The sequence below is a fragment of the Eubalaena glacialis genome, chromosome 10 (assembly GCF_028564815.1).
Source record: "Eubalaena glacialis isolate mEubGla1 chromosome 10, mEubGla1.1.hap2.+ XY, whole genome shotgun sequence".
In the NCBI taxonomy this organism is placed as follows: Eukaryota; Metazoa; Chordata; class Mammalia; order Artiodactyla; family Balaenidae; genus Eubalaena; species Eubalaena glacialis.
This window is the reverse complement of record NC_083725.1, coordinates 108,646,523-108,666,397: the sequence shown is the minus strand read 5'-3', so window position 1 is coordinate 108,666,397 and position 19,875 is coordinate 108,646,523. Positions and strand designations below refer to the sequence as shown.

At 56.1% G+C, this 19,875-nt stretch overlaps 2 protein-coding genes across 3 annotated transcripts; one reads left to right on the top strand and one right to left on the bottom strand.

Annotated features, from left to right (window-relative positions):
- Window positions 1-3,041: 3,041 nt before the first annotated feature.
- PSMC3 (proteasome 26S subunit, ATPase 3) lies at window positions 3,042-9,003 on the top strand. Its single transcript, XM_061201747.1, has 12 exons — window positions 3,042-3,240; window positions 3,515-3,598; window positions 4,229-4,354; window positions 4,801-4,905; window positions 5,015-5,077; window positions 5,345-5,482; window positions 5,924-6,067; window positions 6,191-6,339; window positions 7,237-7,333; window positions 7,559-7,704; window positions 8,577-8,658; window positions 8,815-9,003. The coding sequence occupies exons 1-12, from the start codon at window positions 3,214-3,216 to the stop codon at window positions 8,923-8,925; spliced, it is 1,272 nt and encodes a 423-aa protein (XP_061057730.1). The 5' UTR covers window positions 3,042-3,213; the 3' UTR covers window positions 8,926-9,003.
- Window positions 9,004-11,186: 2,183 nt separating this feature from the next.
- Window positions 11,187-19,097, bottom strand: SLC39A13 (solute carrier family 39 member 13). 2 transcript variants are annotated; one of them, XM_061201744.1, is made up of 10 exons: window positions 18,992-19,097; window positions 17,229-17,537; window positions 15,223-15,336; window positions 14,792-14,916; window positions 14,301-14,405; window positions 14,100-14,189; window positions 13,262-13,312; window positions 12,802-12,934; window positions 12,531-12,630; window positions 11,187-12,439 (listed from the first exon to the last, which is right to left on the bottom strand). In XM_061201744.1, the coding sequence occupies exons 2-10, from the start codon at window positions 17,527-17,529 to the stop codon at window positions 12,364-12,366; spliced, it is 1,095 nt and encodes a 364-aa protein (XP_061057727.1). In that variant the 5' UTR covers window positions 17,530-17,537; window positions 18,992-19,097; the 3' UTR covers window positions 11,187-12,363. The 2 variants fall into 2 exon arrangements, with proteins under 2 accessions (XP_061057727.1, XP_061057728.1); XM_061201745.1 differs by lacking the exon at window positions 14,301-14,405.
- Window positions 19,098-19,875: the final 778 nt, after the last annotated feature.

Sequence of the window (19,875 nt, the reverse complement as noted above, 5' to 3'; positions counted from 1 at the left end):
CCTGGAATATCTTATGTCAGAAAGAAAAGAAAGCTGAAATAATGATGAAGATAACACAAAAGGACACAGGAGCCAGAATGAATGGGCTCCCACTGGCCCATTAATAATGACTGTCTTAATCAGCTCAGGCTGCCATAACACAATACCATACACTGGGTGGCTAAAACAATTGAAATTTATTTTCTCACAGTTTTGGAGATTGGAAGTACAAGATCAAGGTGCCAGCAGGGTTGGTTCCTGGTGAGGCCCTCTTCCTGGCTTGCAGACAGCCACTTTCTCACTGTGTCCTCACATGGCGTTTTCTCTGTGCTTATGTATAAAGAGGGAGAGAGCAAGATCTTCCTCTCTTCCTCTTCTTATAGGGTCACTGATCCCATCATGAGGTTCCCACCCTCATGACCTAATTGAACCCTAATTACCTCCCAAAGGTCCCATCTCCAAATACCTTACATTGAGGGTTAGAGCTTCAGCATGTGAATTTGGAGGTGGGGATACAAACATTCAGTCCATAGCAATGATTTATTGGATAAAACAAGAATCCATACTGATGTAAATAAATAAATGAATAAATTAAAAATTTGATGAAGAAGAATGGGATATTTACATAGTTCCAAAGTACTTCCCCACAAAATACTTATTAATTTCAAGGGGAAAACAATTAACCTCACAGTGGAGAAGGTTTGCAGATACGAGATTAATCAAGTGAGAAAGGTTAACATCTCCAGTAATGGGACAAAATGAAATCAACTGCTACCTGAATGAATGGAGTGAGAAACTCAGCATCTCTCTTGTGATATTCCTGCAAAGATGAATCACCTGAATGTAAAATCATGAGGAAACACCAGATAAACACAAATTTAGAAATATTCTACAGAGTAACTGTAATCTTCAAAAGTGTCAAGGTCATGAAGCCAAGGAAAGACTGAGAAACAATTCCAGATTGAAAGAAACGAAAGAACTACAACTAAATACAATGCCTAATTCTGGTCTTGATTCTGGACTGGATCCAAGTCCGGATCCAGTATGTCCTTTAATGCTGTGAAGGACATTATTGGGACAGTTGGTGGAATTTGAATGGAGTCTGAGGATTAAATGCTAGAAACATATCAAGGTTAACTTCCTGATATTGAAGGTTGTATTGTGCTTAAGTATGAAAATGTCCTTGATTGTAGGAAATTCCCACCAAAGTATTTGAGGTGATGTGGTATCCCGTCAGCAATTTTCCCTCAAATTATGCAAGAAAAAAAATTATTTGCACTGTATTTGCAACTTTTCTTTAGGTTTGAGATTATTTTCAAACTAAAAATATATAATTAAAAAAAAAAAAGAGCAGCACAGGGTAAGGGGTTGAGGAGCGTGGGGACAGGAAGGACCCAGCAGGGCAGGCTGCAGCATTAAAAGGCTGTGAGTGTGGGTCTGGACGAGAAGGAGGTATTTGAGCAAAGACTTGAAGGAGCAAAGGTAAGGGAGTGAAGCAAGAAAATATCCTGGAAAGAACATTCCAGGAGAATGGAACAGAGTCCAAGATAGGAGCTGGCCTGGCCTGGTCACGGAGCAGCAAGGAGCCCTGTAACTGTGAGCAGGGAGGAAAGGAGTGGGAGTCGAGGTCCTGGAGAAAACCGTGAGAGAGCAAAAACCTGCAGGGCCCTGGGCCTTTGTAGGGACCTGGGGCCGTTGTAGGGACCTTGGCTTTTACTGAGTGAGTCTCGCAGCTGCTGCAGGGTTTTGAGCAGAGGAGTGACATGATCTGATGAGGCTTTAAAATAATTCCTTTGGTTGCTGTGTTGAGATCAGACTACACAAGACAACTGGCCTGGATGCTTCAAAAATGTTGATGTCATGAAAGACCAAAAAAGGTTGGGGGACTGTTCCAGACTAAAGGAGGCTAAAGAGACCTGACAACTGAATGCAGTGTATGATCCTTGACTTGATACAGGATTTTTTTTTAAAGGCTGTAAGGGATGTTTTGGAGATGACTGGAGAAATTTTAATATGGATTATATATTAGATATTATTGCATCAATATTAAATTCTTTAGGTATGACAATTATTATGCTATAATGTGTTGTAGTTACATATTAGAAGGTCTTTACTCTTAGGAGACACAAGCTGAAATATTAGAGGTGAAGTGTCATGATGTCTTCAACTTACTTTGAAATGGTCCAGAAAAACACACATACACAAACAGAGCAAAAGCAAATGCAAAATGTAATCAATTAGTGAATCTAGGTGAACGATATACAGGTACTCATTGTCTATTCTTTCAACTTTTTAATATATTTAACATTTTTCACAATAACAGACTCTAAGAAGTATATTCATCAGGGTTCTCCAGAGGAACAGAACCAATAGGAGTCATATATAATATATATAAAGAGATTTATTATAAGGAATTGGCTCACACAATTATGGAGTTGGGAAATCTCCATGGTCTGTAAGGTAAATTGGCAAACTGGAAACCCAGGAATGCTGATGGTTTAGTTCCAGTCTGAATCAGAAGGGCTGAGAACCAGTAGAGCTGATGGTGTAAATTCTAGTCTGAAAGCTAGCAGACACAAGACCCTATAAGAGATGATATTTCAGTTCAAGTCCCAAGCCTGGAAAAGACCCATGTCCCAGCTCAAGGCCGTCAGGCAGGAGGAGGTCCCTCTATCTAGGGGGTGGTCAGGTTTTTGTTCTATTCAGGCCTTCAACTGATTGCACGAGGCCCACCCACTTTAGGGAATTCCCTAATTCCTAACTGGGTCAGATTTTGAGGTTGAAAACCCCCTTCAAAAGCACCCTTTCAGTTACCCGCCAGATTAGGACTACATTTCCCAAGGGCCCTGCGGGGGGCTCTTGTCTTTTCTCCCTCCCCTTTCCATCTGTTATCCAGGCCCCGCCCCACAGCTCGTGCCAGCCAATAGCGAATTCGCCTCTCGCGCCGGCAGCAACAGGACGAGGGCGGGATCGTTTCAGGAGCCGTGGGGGCGGGTCCTGCGGCCTCGGCTTCATCTTTTAAGTCGGAGAAGCAGTTTCGCTGTGGCAACTGGCCTAAGCTAATTCCGTCAAGAGTCAGGACTTGGAGAAGTCTGGCACTAGTCAAGAGCAGGCGTGAGGAGAGATAATATTAACCTTTCGCCCCGGCTACTGCCCAGTCTGATCTTCGGCCTTCTCCTGCAGGAGGTGAATCTGCTGCCGAAACTCGAGAGTCCAGTGACTCGGCAGGAGAAGATGGCGACCGTGTGGGATGAGGCTGAGGTGCGCGCCGGGAGAGCTGGGGGCCCTGGAGCCGGGGCCAGTGGAGAGACGCACGTGGCGGAAGCGGAGGCGGTGGCTGGCGGTGGGGGGGGGGGGCGGTTCAAGGTCTAACCCGGTCCCGGGGTTGGGACCGCTTGGGATGTGGGCAGGCGTCCCGACTCCTCCATTCTGGTTTTATGGGCGGGGAGTGGGCTAATTGAGGCTGGGAGTGGGCTTAATCACAGTCCTGAGTTAACGGCCCTGACTTTAAGAAAGAAAAATTTGTCTTTCACAGCAAGATGGAATCGGGGAGGAGGTACTCAAGATGTCCACAGAAGAGATCATCCAGCGCACACGGCTGCTGGACAGTGAAATCAAGGTGGGCGCACAGCCCCTATGTCAGGCAGTGAAGCCCGCACACAGCAGGCCCTGGTGATCCACCTGCCTCGCTCACGTCGTTCTCGGCCTCCCTAGGCGAGGCGTGGGGACCGCGGTTTCCTTCTCGGACCAGGAAAAAAGAAAACTAAGCTTTAAAAGGGACCAGAAGAGGGACAGGGTGATGGGAAACCAGGCCTGAGAGAAGGAATCATCAGACTGCCTTTCCCAGCAAGGTCTTTAAGTATTCCTCTCAAGAATCCTTCTTTTAGGAAATCCCCATTTTACAGATGAGGAAACTGAGGCTCAGAGAGTTTTTGTTTGTTTGTTTTACTGTGGTGAAGTACGCAGCCTGTAACAAAAGGCAGAACCTAAAATCTGTGTTTGCGTGACTCAAAGTCTTGCTCTTTTCCCTTTAGTACAACTAATACTTCACCAGGAGGTTTCCACACTGGCCTCCTGTTCTCACCTCTGCTGGTTGTGGACACAGGCGCTGAGCATTCAGAGAGCCTTAGAGCTCAGTGAAGGGGGCAGGAGGGTCCCCCAGGCAGCCTGGATAAGGCTCACCAATTACAAGGCCCTAGGATAAGATGAGCTAAGGCTGAATATTTGCCTCCAATCACCCTCATCCCAGATCATGAAGAGCGAAGTGTTGCGAGTCACCCACGAACTCCAAGCCATGAAGGACAAAATCAAAGAGAACAGTGAGAAAATCAAAGTGAACAAGACTCTGCCGTACCTGGTCTCCAACGTCATCGAGGTGTGTGTGTATGTGGAGGGGAAGAGAGGGGTCAGTGGGGCTTGGGACAGCCTGCGATGGGCCCACTGGGGAAAGAGTGGGTGGGCGTTTTGAGGCCTAAATTGCATGTAAGAGCTAAACCTCCTAGGGTTTCCTCTCCAGTGTGCATTTCCAGGGAGATATATAGGGCCTGAAAAAGCCTTGGAAGCCTCACATGTTTCCTTTTCTACTGGTTATTTTTCCCTGGGGGTAGATGAGCTCTGTGCAGAGAAGCAACACCTGAGCAGAGATCTTACTAATCTGGTTTATTAACCACACCTTTGCTGGGCTCAGGGCTAGTCTGAGGAGTGAGGTAGGGATGGCCAGCCCTGCCAGTGTTGAGATTGTCTCATCCTCAGAAGCACTGGGCTCTGGAGAGTTCAAGGAGCTGAGCTGGGCCTCTTGATCTGAGCTTTTTCCTTTCGCAGCTTCTAGATGTTGATCCCAACGATCAAGAGGAAGATGGTGCCAATATTGACCTGGATTCCCAGAGGAAGGGCAAGTGTGCAGTGATCAAAACCTCTACACGACAGGTGAGGCTGGCCCAGCCATAGGAGAACTGAGGAAGGTGAGGGGTGGATGTGGGACAGGGAGCCTTACTAAGGGCAGTAACTGAGGCTGCACCTGGAATCTTTCCTACAGACATACTTCCTGCCTGTGATTGGGTTGGTGGATGCTGAAAAGCTGAAGCCAGGAGACTTGGTGGTGAGTGGTGTCCCTGAGCCCAGGCAGGGCTTTTCCAGCGAGGTTTCTCCCACTGATTAGCTGAGCCCCTGCCCCAGGCCCAGGTCATTGTTGGTCCTGAATGTCTGCAGAGCGGCCTGCAGAGTCTGAGAGCATGTCTGCCTGCTCTTTGAGTCTTGTGTTGCCCACCCTCATATCTTTCCTTTCATTCTGTAGACACCTGTCACCCCGCCACTTAGGTAGGCCTTGAGCTGAGACAAATCTGAAGTCTTCGTGCTGTGTCCCCAGGGTGTGAACAAAGACTCCTATCTGATCCTGGAGACCCTGCCCACAGAGTACGACTCGCGTGTGAAGGCCATGGAGGTGGACGAGAGGCCCACAGAGCAATACAGTGACATCGGGGGCCTGGATAAGCAGATTCAGGAGGTGAAGGAGGCATGGCAGCCTCACCAGCCTTTTGTATTTCTCTACTTCAGTGACCAGAGCACTTTCCCCCAGTGTGCCTCTTATCCTCATAGCATCCTAGGGAGGCAAGGAGGAGACCATGTAACAGTTTAGGAGACTGAGATCTCCTAAACTGAATGACTTGCCCAGGATCACAGAAGGTTAGGGCCAGAGCCAGGACTGGAACTCAGGCTCCTTTTTCTTGGCCTAGTGTCTTTTCGGCCATATCCATCTGTTCCTGGGGAGTCCCTAGCCAGCCTTGGTGGGAGTGAGCATTCTGTGTCCTCTGGATGTGGGGGAAGGAGAGGGCAGTGTCTCTGAATTGGAGTAGGAGGGTTACAGATAGGGGTTGAAGCTATTCAGGGTTGGGCTGTAGAAGCCCATAGGGCTTCACTCTCCTCACCCAGGACTTCTTCCTGGCAGCTGGTGGAGGCCATCGTCCTGCCAATGAACCACAAAGAGAAGTTTGAGAACTTAGGGATCCAGCCTCCAAAGGGGGTGCTAATGTACGGGCCCCCAGGTACGGGGAAGACCCTGCTGGCCCGGGCCTGTGCTGCACAGACCAAGGTGAGTGCTTTGGGAGGGATGAGGAGGAGATGGGCGGGAGCTAAAGCTCTGCCAATGGGCTCAAATCGAAGGGGCTTCTCATCGTGCCTTTGGCCTGATCTGTCAACCCCACCCCCACCCCAGGCTACCTTCCTGAAGCTGGCTGGCCCCCAGCTGGTGCAGATGTTCATTGGGGATGGTGCCAAGCTAGTCCGGGATGCATTTGCCCTGGCCAAGGAGAAAGCTCCATCCATCATCTTCATTGATGAGCTGGATGCCATCGGCACCAAGCGGTAAGGGGGTGCTGAGTGCCACCAAGGGGATTGTTCTCAATTCCAGCTCTCCCACCCTGTTCCCTGCTCCCCCTGGGATGGTGGCAGCTCTATTCTTGTGGTTGTACTTCTTAAATTCTCTTCTGACTAGCCTCCCTGCTTCGTTTCTTTTCCCCTGACCATCCTTTCTCCTCACAGCTGCCAGCATGTTCCTTTCAAAACTTCACTCAGCTGCACCCACAGTCCCTCACGCAAACAGATCCTGCTTTCCCTTCCTGGGCCTCCCCATTGCTTCTTGGGATAAATGCTGGGCTTGCCGTGGCCTGCAAGGCCCCCATGTGGCTGCCCCTGCTCCCCTCCAGCTTCGTCCTGTCCCTGCCTTCACCTTCCCCTTCCCCTTCCCCTTCCCTCTGGACTCCCTCCACAGTGTCCCCTCAGTTTGCAGGCCCAGTCTGGTGGGAGAGATTTTGCACCTGCTATTTCCTCTCTGGAATGTGCTTTTCTTTTTCCCTTGTTCTCCATTGGCTGGTTGCCCAGCCGATGTGTTTTCAGCCTTCAGATCTCAGCCTGAGGGACACTTCCTCAGGGACGCTTGCCTGGGCTCCCTGTTACGTGCCAAGTCTGGGCCAGATCTCTGTGTTTCTAAGTTTTAGCTCAGATGTGATGACACGTTCATCAGGGGCATAGGCCAGGCAGTGGGTTTTGCTCACTGTTTTATCTTAAGCCCAGCACCTGATCCCAGGAGCTTCTTCAGTCCCTGACACCATTTCTGTGCTGGTCCCTGGGCTGGGGGCCCCAAGTTGAGTGAGACTTTTCCCTGCCCTGGATGGGTTGGGTTGGGCTTCTGGTGGTGGAGGAGGGGAGGGCTCTCCCTGAGCTGTGTCCTCACCAGTGTGTTGGGCCTCCTGTGTGCCCCAGCTTTGACAGTGAGAAGGCCGGGGACCGGGAGGTGCAGAGGACGATGCTGGAGCTTCTGAACCAGCTGGACGGGTTCCAGCCGAACACCCAAGTGAAGGTGAGTATTGTCACTTCACAGGTGAAGAACGTGGGGCTTAGAGGTCAGGAGATCTTCTCTGTCATCTAGCTGATGGAGCTAGAATTAGAATTGGGGTCGGTCTTGAATATTCCCTGCCGTTTCATATGGACCCTGAGCTACCTCTTTGCCCGTCGTGGCCATGACTGTTGCCTGTCTGTGAACCCTTCCTTCTCAATTCAAGTTTCTGCTTCTCCTGTTGCTCAGGTAATTGCAGCCACTAACAGGGTGGACATCCTGGACCCTGCCCTGCTCCGCTCAGGCCGCCTGGACCGCAAGATCGAGTTCCCGATGCCCAACGAGGAGGCCCGGGCCAGAATCATGCAGATCCACTCCCGAAAGATGAATGTCAGGTGGGCAAAGACACGAGCAAGGCGCTGAGACCTGAAGGGGCAGCAGCAGAGCCGTCTGTGTCCTCTTTGTGCTGAGCTTCCCCAGGCCTAGGTTCTCCCCCTCTCCGTGTCCCTCTCACACAGAGCGCTGTTCCACGTGCGGGCCTCCATTTCTCCCCAGGTGCCTGACAGCGAATCGTGCTGGGGCCCCGGCCCTAACTGAAGGTGCTCTGCTCCTCCGAGTCCGCCTGCACCCCCCCCACAGCCCTCCCCCATGATTGGAAGGTGTGCAGGCTGGAGGCCCTGTTTCCTGGCCACCCCTGCCCCAGCAGATGAACGCAGCCCAGCATGGCCCAGGGCAATCCTGCCAGGGGCCAGATGGACCTGGGTTCAGATCTGTGTGACCATCAGCAGGTGGCGTGACCTCTCTAAGCCTCAGTTTTCTTATCTGGGACTTGGGGATACGGGCTCCGACCTCACGGGGTTGCGGCAATGTCAAGTGCAGTACTTGGCGCGTGAGATCAGTAAGTGGCGGCAGCAGTGCTGTGCTGAGGCAGGGCCCGCGCTGCTTGGGAGGCAGAGAGATGGCTCTTTTGTCTCCACAACCTCCTGTTCCCCCGCCTCAGGCTGAATTCCCGAGTCTCAGGTGCAGACTTCTAGAATGCTAGTGCTCAAGAGACACTAGAAGTAACTTGGTCTAATCTGCTTTGACCTACCTCTGTTCCTCTCCCCCTCTTGTGTGGAGAAGAGAACAAGGCACAGTGGGGAAGGGACTCGCCTGTGATCACGGCGAGTTGACCTCGCTGCTTGACGGAGGCACGTGGGAGGACGTGGGCTCCTCCCACCCGCTCCCCGTAAGTAGCTGAGTCCTGTGATACCTCTCCACCTCGCAGTCCTGATGTGAACTACGAGGAGCTGGCCCGCTGTACAGATGACTTCAACGGGGCCCAGTGCAAGGCCGTGTGTGTGGAGGCGGTGAGTGGTGGGCTGAGCGGGTGGGTGCTTCGTGCCTCCTCCCCTGGACAGGCTGCTGGAGGCTGCTGAGGGGAAGAGGCCGAGAAGGTGGAGGCCTCTGGGAGCCAGGCTGGGGGTCTGGGGAGGCACCCTAGAGCCTGTCTGTCCTGGGTGCAGGGCATGATCGCGCTGCGCAGGGGCGCCACAGAGCTCACCCACGAGGACTACATGGAGGGCATCCTGGAGGTACAGGCCAAGAAGAAAGCCAACCTGCAGTACTACGCCTAAGGGGTCGCCTGCCACACCTGTTCTCTGGCCTCTTGCTGGTTAAAATTCGTAATAAAGGATGGTTTCAGGTTCCTGCCACCTGTCTGGCTCGCCTTCCCTGGGCTCTGGGTAGAGGAGTGGGGGCAGATGCAGGAGGCCCCTTCCCCAGGTGCTGCTACCCGAGACAGCCGGGGGCCTCAAACGCCTTGTCGGGGTGAGGCCCTCTTGGAGGGGTGGGTGTGTGCCACAGCTATTCCCCGGGGTCTTCTGCCTCCCCCGTCATGTCCCTCCAGACCTCTCTCTCCACCCTCCCTGACCCGCCTCTCTGAGCTTTTGAGGCCTGTGGTGCTGCAGCTCTAGTATGAGGGGCATGAAGGGAAGCCAAACTAGTTTTTCCCTTCTTTTTTGAATTTTGGTGCTCTGGCCCCAGGCCTTGCTTCCTTATAAAGCCCTGGCTCTGGGTCTTTGCTCCCTTGTTTCCTGGCCCCCAAGCCTCCTGTTTCTCTATACGTTCCTTTTAGCTGTTGGCCCGTTTCCTCTGGCTGAAAAATGAACGTTGAGCAAGATCTACTCTGAGAGCCCTTCTAGGCCTAAGTGTGGTCATGCTGTGTTCTCTCCCATCCCCAGTTCTGCCGTCAGGCCCCATATCCTGTCAGCTTCCTTTACCATCTTGCTGGTCCTCTTCTACCAGCCTTCCAGCTCCCCGACCTGGAATCTGACCTAGTGGTTCACTGTTCACGGAGCGCTCACCCTGAGCCACATGCTATGCAGGTCGTGTGCATGATTTTATCTAGTTAATCACAGTAACTACCAATAGGGTAGCCCCACTTTATAGATGCATTTGGAGCAACTGGGCCAGGATTGCACAGCTCTTAGATGGCATAGCTAGGCTTCAAACCCAGGACTAAGAATAAAGCCTAGTTTATGTTGTGCTGTCTTAGCAGCTTTAACCACCCCCTGAATGGCCTTTCAAAGCAGCAGCCCTTTAGAACTCTTCATCAGCTCTCACTTGCCCCCTGGCAGAAGCCCTTTACCCTCCTTTTCCCGTCACCTCCCCTGAAGGGACATGCCCGCAGTCACAGAGCTACTGACTGCCGGCCTGTCTGGAGTTACCCTCTCTCCAGTCCCACCGCCTCCAAGCCGCCATCCTGAGTGTCAGGGTGCACCCCCATTGCGCTCTCCCTGGTGATCCCACTGACTTCCCATCCCCCGGAGGAGACCCAGCACGGCCTCGGAAGTGCTCTTGTTCTGGCCCTGTCCTGGGCTTAGCTGCCCCAGCTCCTGCATCTCTCACCCCGACCCCCCACGCCCACCTGCGTGAAGCTGCAAGCACCGCCCTCACCCCTGACCTTGGGGTCCTCATTTATAAATGGGGCCCCACTGCCTCCTTCAGCGGGCTGAGTGCCATGACTGCACATGCATCTGCCACCCAACACATGAGGAGCCCCAGGGCCTGCTCAGGGGAGGCGGGGACTGCCAGGACAGCCCTGGGTTCCTTCCTCGCTTCTGTCAGGCCTGGACCCACCAGGTCCTGGGCGTGTCACAATCAGGTGAAGCAAAGCCCTTTTTGCTGAAAATGCTGAGTCAGGGCCAGGCACTCCCAGCTGAGGATACAGCCCATCGGGGCTTCGCAGCCCCCGTGTTGGCCTCTGTGCTGTGGCGCGGACGCGCTGTCCGCCGACAGCCTGCTGAAGGCAGGAGAGGAAGTGGGGCTCCACTTCCCCTTCTCCTCTCTCCTAACAGCACTGGGGAAGCGGCTCCCCCCTGTGCCTGATGCTGTCTTCATTCTCAGCATATTCACTGGAGGTGAGGGTATGGTTTAGAATAAAGATCTCATTTTTTCTTTTCTTTCTTTTTAATGAAAAATAACTATTTCATGGAGGCCAAACCTGGAGATGACTTTGTGGATGGAGCTCCCATCTGTGGTTAAAATTACTCAGGGGGCAGGCCAGGAAAAAGCCCTTGGTTCGTAGGTCTATGAGGACACCACCCTTGGGGGTGACGCGGGCTGTAACGGCCTAGAGCCAGGCTTGTTTTATTGGCATAAAAAGCTAACAACAAAATAAACCAGGGAAGCATTAAATGTATACCCTGTTCTGAGAAGCATCCCAAAAGTAACAGCTCAGAGACGAAGCAGAAGGACCAGAAGGCGGGGATGACGGTGGAGACCAGCTGGGCGGCCTGCAGGAGCTGGGGCCCGCGGAGCAGCCAACCTGGCTGGAGCACGGGGTGCCCGGAAAAGCCCTGCTCGACCATGGGCTCTAGTATGCAGAACAGAGGCAGCCAGTTTGTGTATATTTATTTGCATCTCATCTATAGAACAGGTATTTACAGATACAAATGGAACCACAGCAAAACTGCCGTAAAACCATTCAGACTCTCTTGATGGCTACGTCTCAAGACGCCCACGGTCAAGCAGCAGGGCTGGAGCCTGGTTGTGGAGTGGGCCAGCTGAGTACCTGGGTGTCAGCCAAGGGAAATAGCTGGGGATTATGGCTTCAGCATCCCCAGAGCACATTCCTGAGTGCTGACAACGTGGAGCCCTCGCCACCCCCGCCTAACCCCACCCACAGTGGGACAGGAAAAGGGACCCAAGCCAGGGGCAGGGGCAGGCAGCCACTGCTCACTCTCTTCCTGCCCCCAGAGTGTCTGCCTGGACCCTGTGCTGGCACAAGCATCCCTGAGCCGACTGGGAAGCCTCTGGCCCAGGGCTGCTCGCTGCCCTGCTGGCTGCTGTTTGGCAGTGGAGGTGGCAGAGCCGCTGGCGTTGCCAGGGAGCATTCCCTGGGGGAACAGGAGCTGGGCCAGGGCAAGCAGCCACGGGGAAAAGGTCTTAGAAAGCATCTCCCGGCTCCATGCTGGGAGGGGTAGGACTGTCAGTGCTGAGTGGGGCTGGGGGCTACACGAGCACCTGCCTCTCCTTTCTTTGGCCTTGGAGCTGGTGAAGGAACGGCCAGAACACTGGACACAGCAGAGAGGAGGCGCCCCAGCCTCGCTTCCTGGCTGCCCAGGGCTGGGTGCGTGTGCAGAGAGGTTTACTCCCTCAGGCCAGGGACCCATGAGGCCCCAGCAGGAGACAGCTTTGGGGCTCCCTGCAGCCCTGGCCTCCTTGGGCTGCTCTCACTCCTCCTGGCGTCCTGGTGGGCAGAGGCCTCTGCTTGGGACCAGTGTTCCTGTTCCTCACTGCCGACTCCAGGAGGTGCAAGATGACAGGGTGGCAAGGAGAGAAGACCACAGTGTGCCTGGGGGCAGGCGTGGGCACCGGGCCCTGGGCCCAGCACACGAGGGATCACAGTGTCGGTCTTGCACACGGTCACGTGTGCACACCACACACACACCCCGTCCTCTTGTCAGGTCGGAGGACTCGCTCGCTCTCTGCCTCACACACACACACACACACGGTCACAGAGTCGATCTGAGTCTCTTATTGCTGTGCAGGGGGTGGGGCGTCAGGGACAGTTACTCGACGAAGAGCGAGAACAGCACCATCACCACAATGCCCGTGCAGAGCAGAAGCACCTGCTGCAGGGAGCGCCTGTGGGGAGAGGGGCAGGGGCTCAGGGGGGGCACTGGCCCAGGTGCGGGGGGCAGAGGCCCACGAACGGCAGTGCCAGTGGGTAGCTCACCATGGGTCATCTTCCTCCAAGAGGTCGGGCAGCACGTTCACCAGGGCGATGTAGAGAAAGCCGCCAGAGGTGAAGGGCAGGATCCAGGCCACAGTCTCCTCTGCAGCAGGAGAAGCCCTGACTGGCTGGGGGTCCAGGGGAGCCACGTGTACTACACTCCCTCCCGCGGGGTGGACCGGGGGCAGAACCTGGCCTGGACACCAGGGTCAGGGCAGCTGTGCCCTTTGGCTGGGGCCCCTCTGCTGACCGCCACCACCCACCATGCCCGTACCTACTCCCTTGGGGGACTGCGTACAGATGGCGAAGCAGGCGCCTAGCAGGCCCCCCAAGGCCGTCGAGAGCTGCAGCTTGGCTGCGCTCCATCGGTCAAAGCCGGCCCGGAGCAGGATGGCAAAGTCGCCCACCTGAGGGGAGGTCCAGACGATCACTCTGGGCCCCAGTGGGGCCAGATCCCCTGAGCATCTCAGGTATGGACATGCACACCGAGCACCCTGCACCCACCCCGTAGCTGGGACCACCCCGTGCCCCAGCCCGCATCCCCTCGGCTGGGCCCCCCGTCCCGAGGATGCTGGAGCACAGCTGAAACGGTGGCTGCAGCCTAGTAGGCTGAGCAGCTCCAGGCCTCTGTGGTCCAGCCGCCCAAGCCCACCATTGCTGGGTAGTCCCACCCCAAATCCCTGCCGCCAGCTCCACACCCACATGGCTGATCATGGGAACCCTCTGGCACTCACCTCATGGGGGATCTCATGCAGGAGGATGGCCATGGTGGTCAGGAGCCCGATCTGCAGGGAGGGGAGGGAGTCCGTGGGGTCTGTGCCGAGGGCTAGGGCACCCACTTGTTCGCTCATTCTGCAAACATTTACTCTGCTCTGGGTGCCCTGGCTGGGTACCATTTGGCTGCTAGAAATATTGCCGTGAATAAAACAGACAGGGAACCTGCCCTCAAGAAGCTAACAGCCTGGAGTGGAGAGGCAAGGATTGAGTAAACAGACAAAGAACCATGTGATTACGCACCATGACAGGTGCTATGGGGAAGGGATGGACTGGGTGCCATGGGACATGATGGGCCTAATTGAGATGAGGTGTCAGCAAAGGCCTCTTTGAGAAAGTGCACTTTAAGCTGAAGCCTGAAGGATGAGGAGCTAGCAGTTCAAAGAGTGGAAGAAAGAACATTCCAAGTAGAGGCAACCGTGAGTTGGAGGCTACCAGAGGGGAAAGAGGTTGGCCAGTTCAAGAGTAGGCAGAGCCTGGGGCCAAAGCGCAGAGGGCAGAGGGAGGAGGTGGGGGGGGAGAAGCATCTAGAAGCAGGCAAGGGCCAAGCATAGCAGCCTGGCAGAGGCCTGTGATCCCAACAAGGAGTGTTCGCAGCAAGAACAGACCAGTCAGTGGTGGAGACAGAAGGAGGCCGTGTCCAGGAGAGCAGCAGGGAGGCGTAGATGAGGGTGCTGTGATGGAGGGAGCAAGGAGGAGATGCCTGGGGACCTATTCTGGAGGCGGAGCCAACTGGTTAACGCAGGCACCACCCTTCCCACCGAACGGCCTGGGTCCCACTGCCCCAGCCCCACTCACCTTCTTGCTCACAAGGAAGCTGGCAGCCACAGCCAGCCCGTGGGTGAAGTTGTCTATGGTGTTGGCCAGCAGGTTGAGATAGCCACTGACCTGCGTGAGGGGAGAGAAAGCTGGGTTGAGCCGGGCAGGCAGGGCTGAGTCGGGCCGGCCACTCGGGGTGGGGTGGCTGCAGGAGGAGGGGGCCCTGGGCGGGCCACTCACTTTGATGCTCCGGACCACGGCGCTCAGGCCGGGCCCTGCAGCTGGCTGGGCCAGATGGTGGCCTCCACTGAGCGCGGCCGCAGCTGCAGGGTCTTTGCTGGGGGCCTAGGGCCAGGAGAAGGAGGGAGATGTGACATTAGATGCCCCCCACTCGGCCAGGGTGGACAGAAAGGGAGTGAAAGATGGAGAACAGATAAAAAGGGAACACCCCTTTTATCTGGCTGGACTCTGCTGCTCAATCAGCCGGGTGCCCCCAAACCCAGCAGACCCTCTGCCTCCCGCACTGCTATCACTCTTAGTCTATGAGAACAAGCCACGGCAGGGGCTGATGCCCAGATCCTTCCAGACAAGCTGGCCCAGCCTCCCAGAGCTCCCGGGAAAGGGCCAAGAGACCCTCTTTTCAGGGCTTGACTCAGAACTTGGGCCTCCAGGCCCTGGCACCACCACAGAGCAGAGGCTGACCTGTGTAGGCTCTGGGGTTTGGGGCTCACCTGGCTAGTCTCCTCCTTCTCCTTGCTGTCCAAGAACATCTTCTCCAGCGCCAGGAAGGTCAGGAAGCCAGCAATGACCCACAGTCCCAGTTGCTGTTGCTGCTGCAGGCTCTGCCCCTCACCACCTGCAGGGGGCAGCACTGACACACCAGGCCAAGCCAGGGCCACAGAACGGGGGCCACTTGGGATGGGACCTAGTCCAGGGCAGTGACAGGGGCAGGGTGCCAGGACTGGCTGGTGGGGCAGTTGGGCCCCAGGAACTCCCATAGGGACCAGGGCACTGGGACCAGGACAAGTTCCCTGCCAGATGTCCAGAACCCCCTCACAGTCATTCTGCAGAGCAGGCAGGGCCTAGGCCATTCCTGGGCATGGGCACCAGTTCCCCCCTATCGCCTGCCACCCTCCTGCCCCCAGCCTGTGGCCTCACTCACCAGGGCTGGCACTGTACGTGTAGGCCCACGCCTCGGGCAGCAGGTGGAGAAACACATTGCCCAGGAGTCCCCCCAGGGCAAAGCTGAGCAGCTGCTTCAGGCGCCGGGCCCCAGCTACAAGGCAGAGATGTGAGACCTGGGAGCTGAGGCACCAGAGCCCCTGGCCTGACCTCTGCCCCACCCAGCTTACTGGGCTCCTAGTGTGGTCCCAACCAGACTTCAAGTCTCCGGAAGGCTGGACATGGGCTGCTGGCCTTCCTGGGTCCCCAACCCTTCAGTCCCAGCAAGGGCTGGTGCCCAGCAGGAATACACCACGACCTGCGGGCCAACTGTGGAGCCACTACTGCTTCAGGGTTAAGAGACTGGGCTTGGGAGCATGACAGGTCCCAGCTCCCCAACCCACCAGCTGGTAACCTTGGGCAGATTACTTCTGGGACTCAACTTCATCATCTGTAAACTGGGGACAATTGTATCTATCTGATAGGGATCTTGTGTGAATTAAACCAGCAGTCCCCAACCATTTTGGCAACAGGGACTGGTTTCGTGGAAAACAATTTTTCCACGGACGGGGGTGGTAATGCGAGTGATGGGGAGCGGCAGATGAAGCTTCGCTCGCTTGCCCACCACTCACCTCCTGCTGTGCGGCCCGGGGGTTGGGGACCCCTGAATTAAACAACAATACCTATAGCAAGTGCTTATTAAGTGGGAATTTTTCTCTTCTCAGCCACTGTTACTCTCAGAAAAATGGCAGAGATTTGAGGACTTGTGCAGACGTGCAATATCCAGAGTTAGAAGTGCCCTAAGGGGGCCATGTCGAAACCCTTGGTTTGATAGACAAACTGAGGCCCAGAAGGAAGAGGCAGCTTGGTGGTGGGGTGGGATCCCAGGGGGAAGCTGTTGCTTCCAGGCTGTGTGACCTTGGGCTCCTCCAAGAACTTCTCTGTGCCTGTGCTTCCCCATTTGTAAAATAGAGCTAATAATCCAAGTCTTCCCTAGGTTGACCTCTCAGGGATGCTATGAGAGGGGCTGAACTGATACACAGGCAAGACAGCAGAAGAGGGCCCTGTTCACAGCTGGGGCACCAGCCCTCAGCCCAGTGCCTGGCACAGCTGCGTTCATAACCAGCTGTTGAATGAACAGCTCCTGGAGCCTGGCAGGCAGCACAAGCCCCTGGGGGACCCTCATTTCAAAGATTCCCGGGGCCTGGTCCAGACCTACTATGTCATACTCTTGGGTGGGGGCAACAGGCACCTGCATTTTTAGCAGCTCCCCATCTGATCTTCTTTATCTTTCATTATAGCATGTCACCTGTGGACACATGCGCAGCCAAGGAAAAGCCTCTGCCAGGCCTGCGCCCACCTCCCAGACCCCCTCTCCAGAGGCAGGCCAGCTACCAGCCTCTCGCGTCTTCTTGGGTAAGGCCGCCCCAGGGGCTCTGGGTCTGAGCGCCCTTTTGCCTGTGAGCAGGGACTGAAGGGAGAGGCAGTGCTAGGCTGCAGCTGCATCCCGACACCCAGCACCGGCTCGCGAACACGGAGCCCCTTCCCTGCACCGGGGCAGTCTCCTAAGTGCTTTGCCGACGTTAGTTCATTTAATCGTCACAATAACACCTATGAGGTAGATACTATTATTATCCTCATGTTTAAGGTTGGGAGCTTAAGGCAGAGAGAAATTAAGGAACTTGCCCAATACCACCCAACTGGTAAGTGGCAGAGCCAAGATTTGAACCCAGGCAGCCCGGCATCCTATTTCCAGCCTTGTTTCTTGCTTCACAGTGAATGTTTGCTGACTTTCATCTTTCAGAATAAACAGATGCACAAGCGAATGAACAAATGAGCACGGCGCACCCTGGCTCACTGGACCAAGGTGAGGAATTGTGCTAGGTCCCCACCCTCCACCACAGACACACTGCCCCTTGGGACCAGAGACCCGGCTCTCCCAGGAAGAGCAGCAGCATGTTTCCCGTGCCATCGGCTGCCCCTTGGTGCCAGAGGAGGGTCACCCACCTTCTGAGCGCAGCGTGGTCCCCATCTCCAAGGGAATGACGAGCAATGGGAAGACCCCGCTGAGCCCCACCATGAGTGAGCCCAGGAGGGAGCAGATCCACGTGTCCAGCCTCTCTCCGCTCAGCAGGGCCCCCCAGGACTCGCTTTCCTTATTGTCCAGGCGACAGGCCGCTGCCACCCCCCGGCTCCGGAAGGCCTGCTGGGAACCCCCAGCTCCTCCCAGGAGCTCCAGGGCAAGAGCAGCGAGGAAGAGGAGCCTCTGTCCCGCCATGCCACAACCAGGGCAGGGACATCCAGGCATGCCACGTGCTGAAAAACACAAAGGCCACTTACGTGAGCTGCCACCCTTGGCCGCACACCTGCTTAGGAAACGTGGCATCTTAACCCTCCCCCCACTCCCAGTGGCCATGGCACCCGCCCTCCTGCTTGCCTCCCCCAGGGCCTCTGAGGATCCCAATGATGGGTGCACAGAGCAAAAGGGCTCTGCTCCTCCACACCCCACTCCCAAGGAGCACACATTTTTTCCTTGGGAGCCAGTTCCAGGCTGTGTGTCAGCCTGTCCGCCTGAGGCTAAACTTTCCTTAATGACAGGGTGAGGCGCTGGCTGGGTTCCCCTCAGGCACCGGTAGGCCCGGCCCAGCTGGGTGTCTGGCTGCCAGGGGAGGCTTTGCTGCCAGGATGCGCCCCAGTGAGGACACCCCCAGGGATGGCGGCCAGCACAGTCTAGCTTGATGGGGCAATGTTAGGAGGTGCAGGTGGGGAAACCAAGCAGCTGAGCTAGATCAAGACCATCAGGGCTTCTTCCTAGGAAATGAGTCCAATATCCCTGGGGCACGGAGACAGACAGGAGGTGGGAATGAAGAAAGAGGATTCTTCAGTTAGGAGCTGCCTCACAGATGTGCAGAGCACAGGCTTTGAAGACCCGCCCTTGACTTTGCGCTCTGCATTTACAGCTGCTTGACTGCGGACAAGTCCCTAAAGCCCTTCTTTGAGCCTCAGTCTCCTCGTCTGTAGCAGGGAGATAAGTATTGCCTCCCTCACACAGTGGTGAAAATGAGACGAGCTTGCTAAGCAGGTGAGCGTGCCTGGCATGGAGGAGGCACAGAGAACCCTCCTTATGTTGCGGGAGCCCAGGAGCACCAGGCAGCAGGAGTGTACCCAGCGGGCGGATCACAGGACCTGGATGTGAGTCAACCAAGAGGGAAGTTCAACCTGGAAACTCAGGCATGAAGTTTAAATGTGGTCTGCCCTCCCTCATGCTGGCTGTGACCTTGAGCCAGTGATGTCCTTGCCTCAGTTTCCTCATCTGCTGATGGAGGTGGGAGGGAGGGAAAGCAGCTGGAGAAGATGTTCGGGTCTAGGACCTCCAGGCCTTAATGGGACCCTGATGAAACCCTCTAAGCTCCATTGGGGACCAAAGGCAGGACTGCGCCAGGCCGGACTTGGAGGCAGAGGCGGGTCAGGGGACAAGTTTGAGGACAGGAGAGGGGGTACCGAGAGAGTCGGAGAGCAGAGGGAAAGCAGAAAGCAAGAGCGGGAGAGCCAAGAGTGAGAAAACCAGAGACGGATGCGGAGGCGGAGAGAGAGGGAAAGATGGGGAGCGACGCGTGGGGAGACAGGAGAGAAGAGCCCAAGGAAGTTTAACTCCCGGGCTCTGGGCGAGAGGCCCAGGTCTGATCTGGACAAGCCGGGTCGGGGGCAAGGGGATCGGCAGAGTCCGTCTCGTCAGGCACTCTGGCCCTGGGGGTGCGGCGGTCACTCACCGTGCGGCGGCGACGGCGGCGGAGGCGCTCCGGACGGCCCCGGCCATCCAGCTGCGGCACAGCGCCCCGCCCCGGGTCGGCCCCGCCCGGCCTGGCCGCCCGGCCCCCGGCCCGGAGCCGCCCCCAGCGTGCGGCCACGTCACACGGGACCTGTCCGGAACCCGACGCGCCGAGCGCCGCGGGGTCGTGGGGAGCGGCGGTGGGAGAGCGCTTCCGCCTCGAGGCCATGGGGGACCCGGGAGGCTGGCGCACTTCCGCTCGGGCGGGCCCGGGACGGCGGGGAGGGTCGGGCGGAAGTGGGGGCTCCGTGGGTACCCAGCACAGTCCGGCTGCGCAGGGCGGAGACGGCGGCCCAGTGGGGACCGCGAGCAGTTGGGTGGCTGCGCTTGCGGGTCTGCCCACCGCTTCCTCTCTCGGGCGGCAGTCCCAGCCGCGGCCGCACGGGGGCGCGCTCTGCTGCCAGACTGCGCCGTCCCGGGACGGGGTCGGGGTAGGAGGATGGCTGTGGCGCTCCTGCTCTGAGTCAGCCCGGCCTGGCTCCTCCATGAGCAAGGGAAAGGGGAAGTGCCTGCCACAGGGAGGGGCCTAGCCCCGGGAACCTCAGAAGAGGGAATTTTATTCTTACTCATCGAATTATTTTTATGCTTTGGTTTTTCACTGGGAACCTCAGGCCTTTGTCTCCAGGGCTTGTAACCCTTTGGAGTCCAATGCACAGTGGCCTGACACTGCTGCTGGTAATCCCAAACCTGGGGGAGCAAAGGCTCTGTGCTTCCCTCACCTCAGACTGGGGCAGCAAACAATAGCATTATTATAACTGCAATTTACTGAACGCCTACGACGTGCCATTCACTCTGCGTGTATTGTCTCCCTGAATCCTCAGTCTA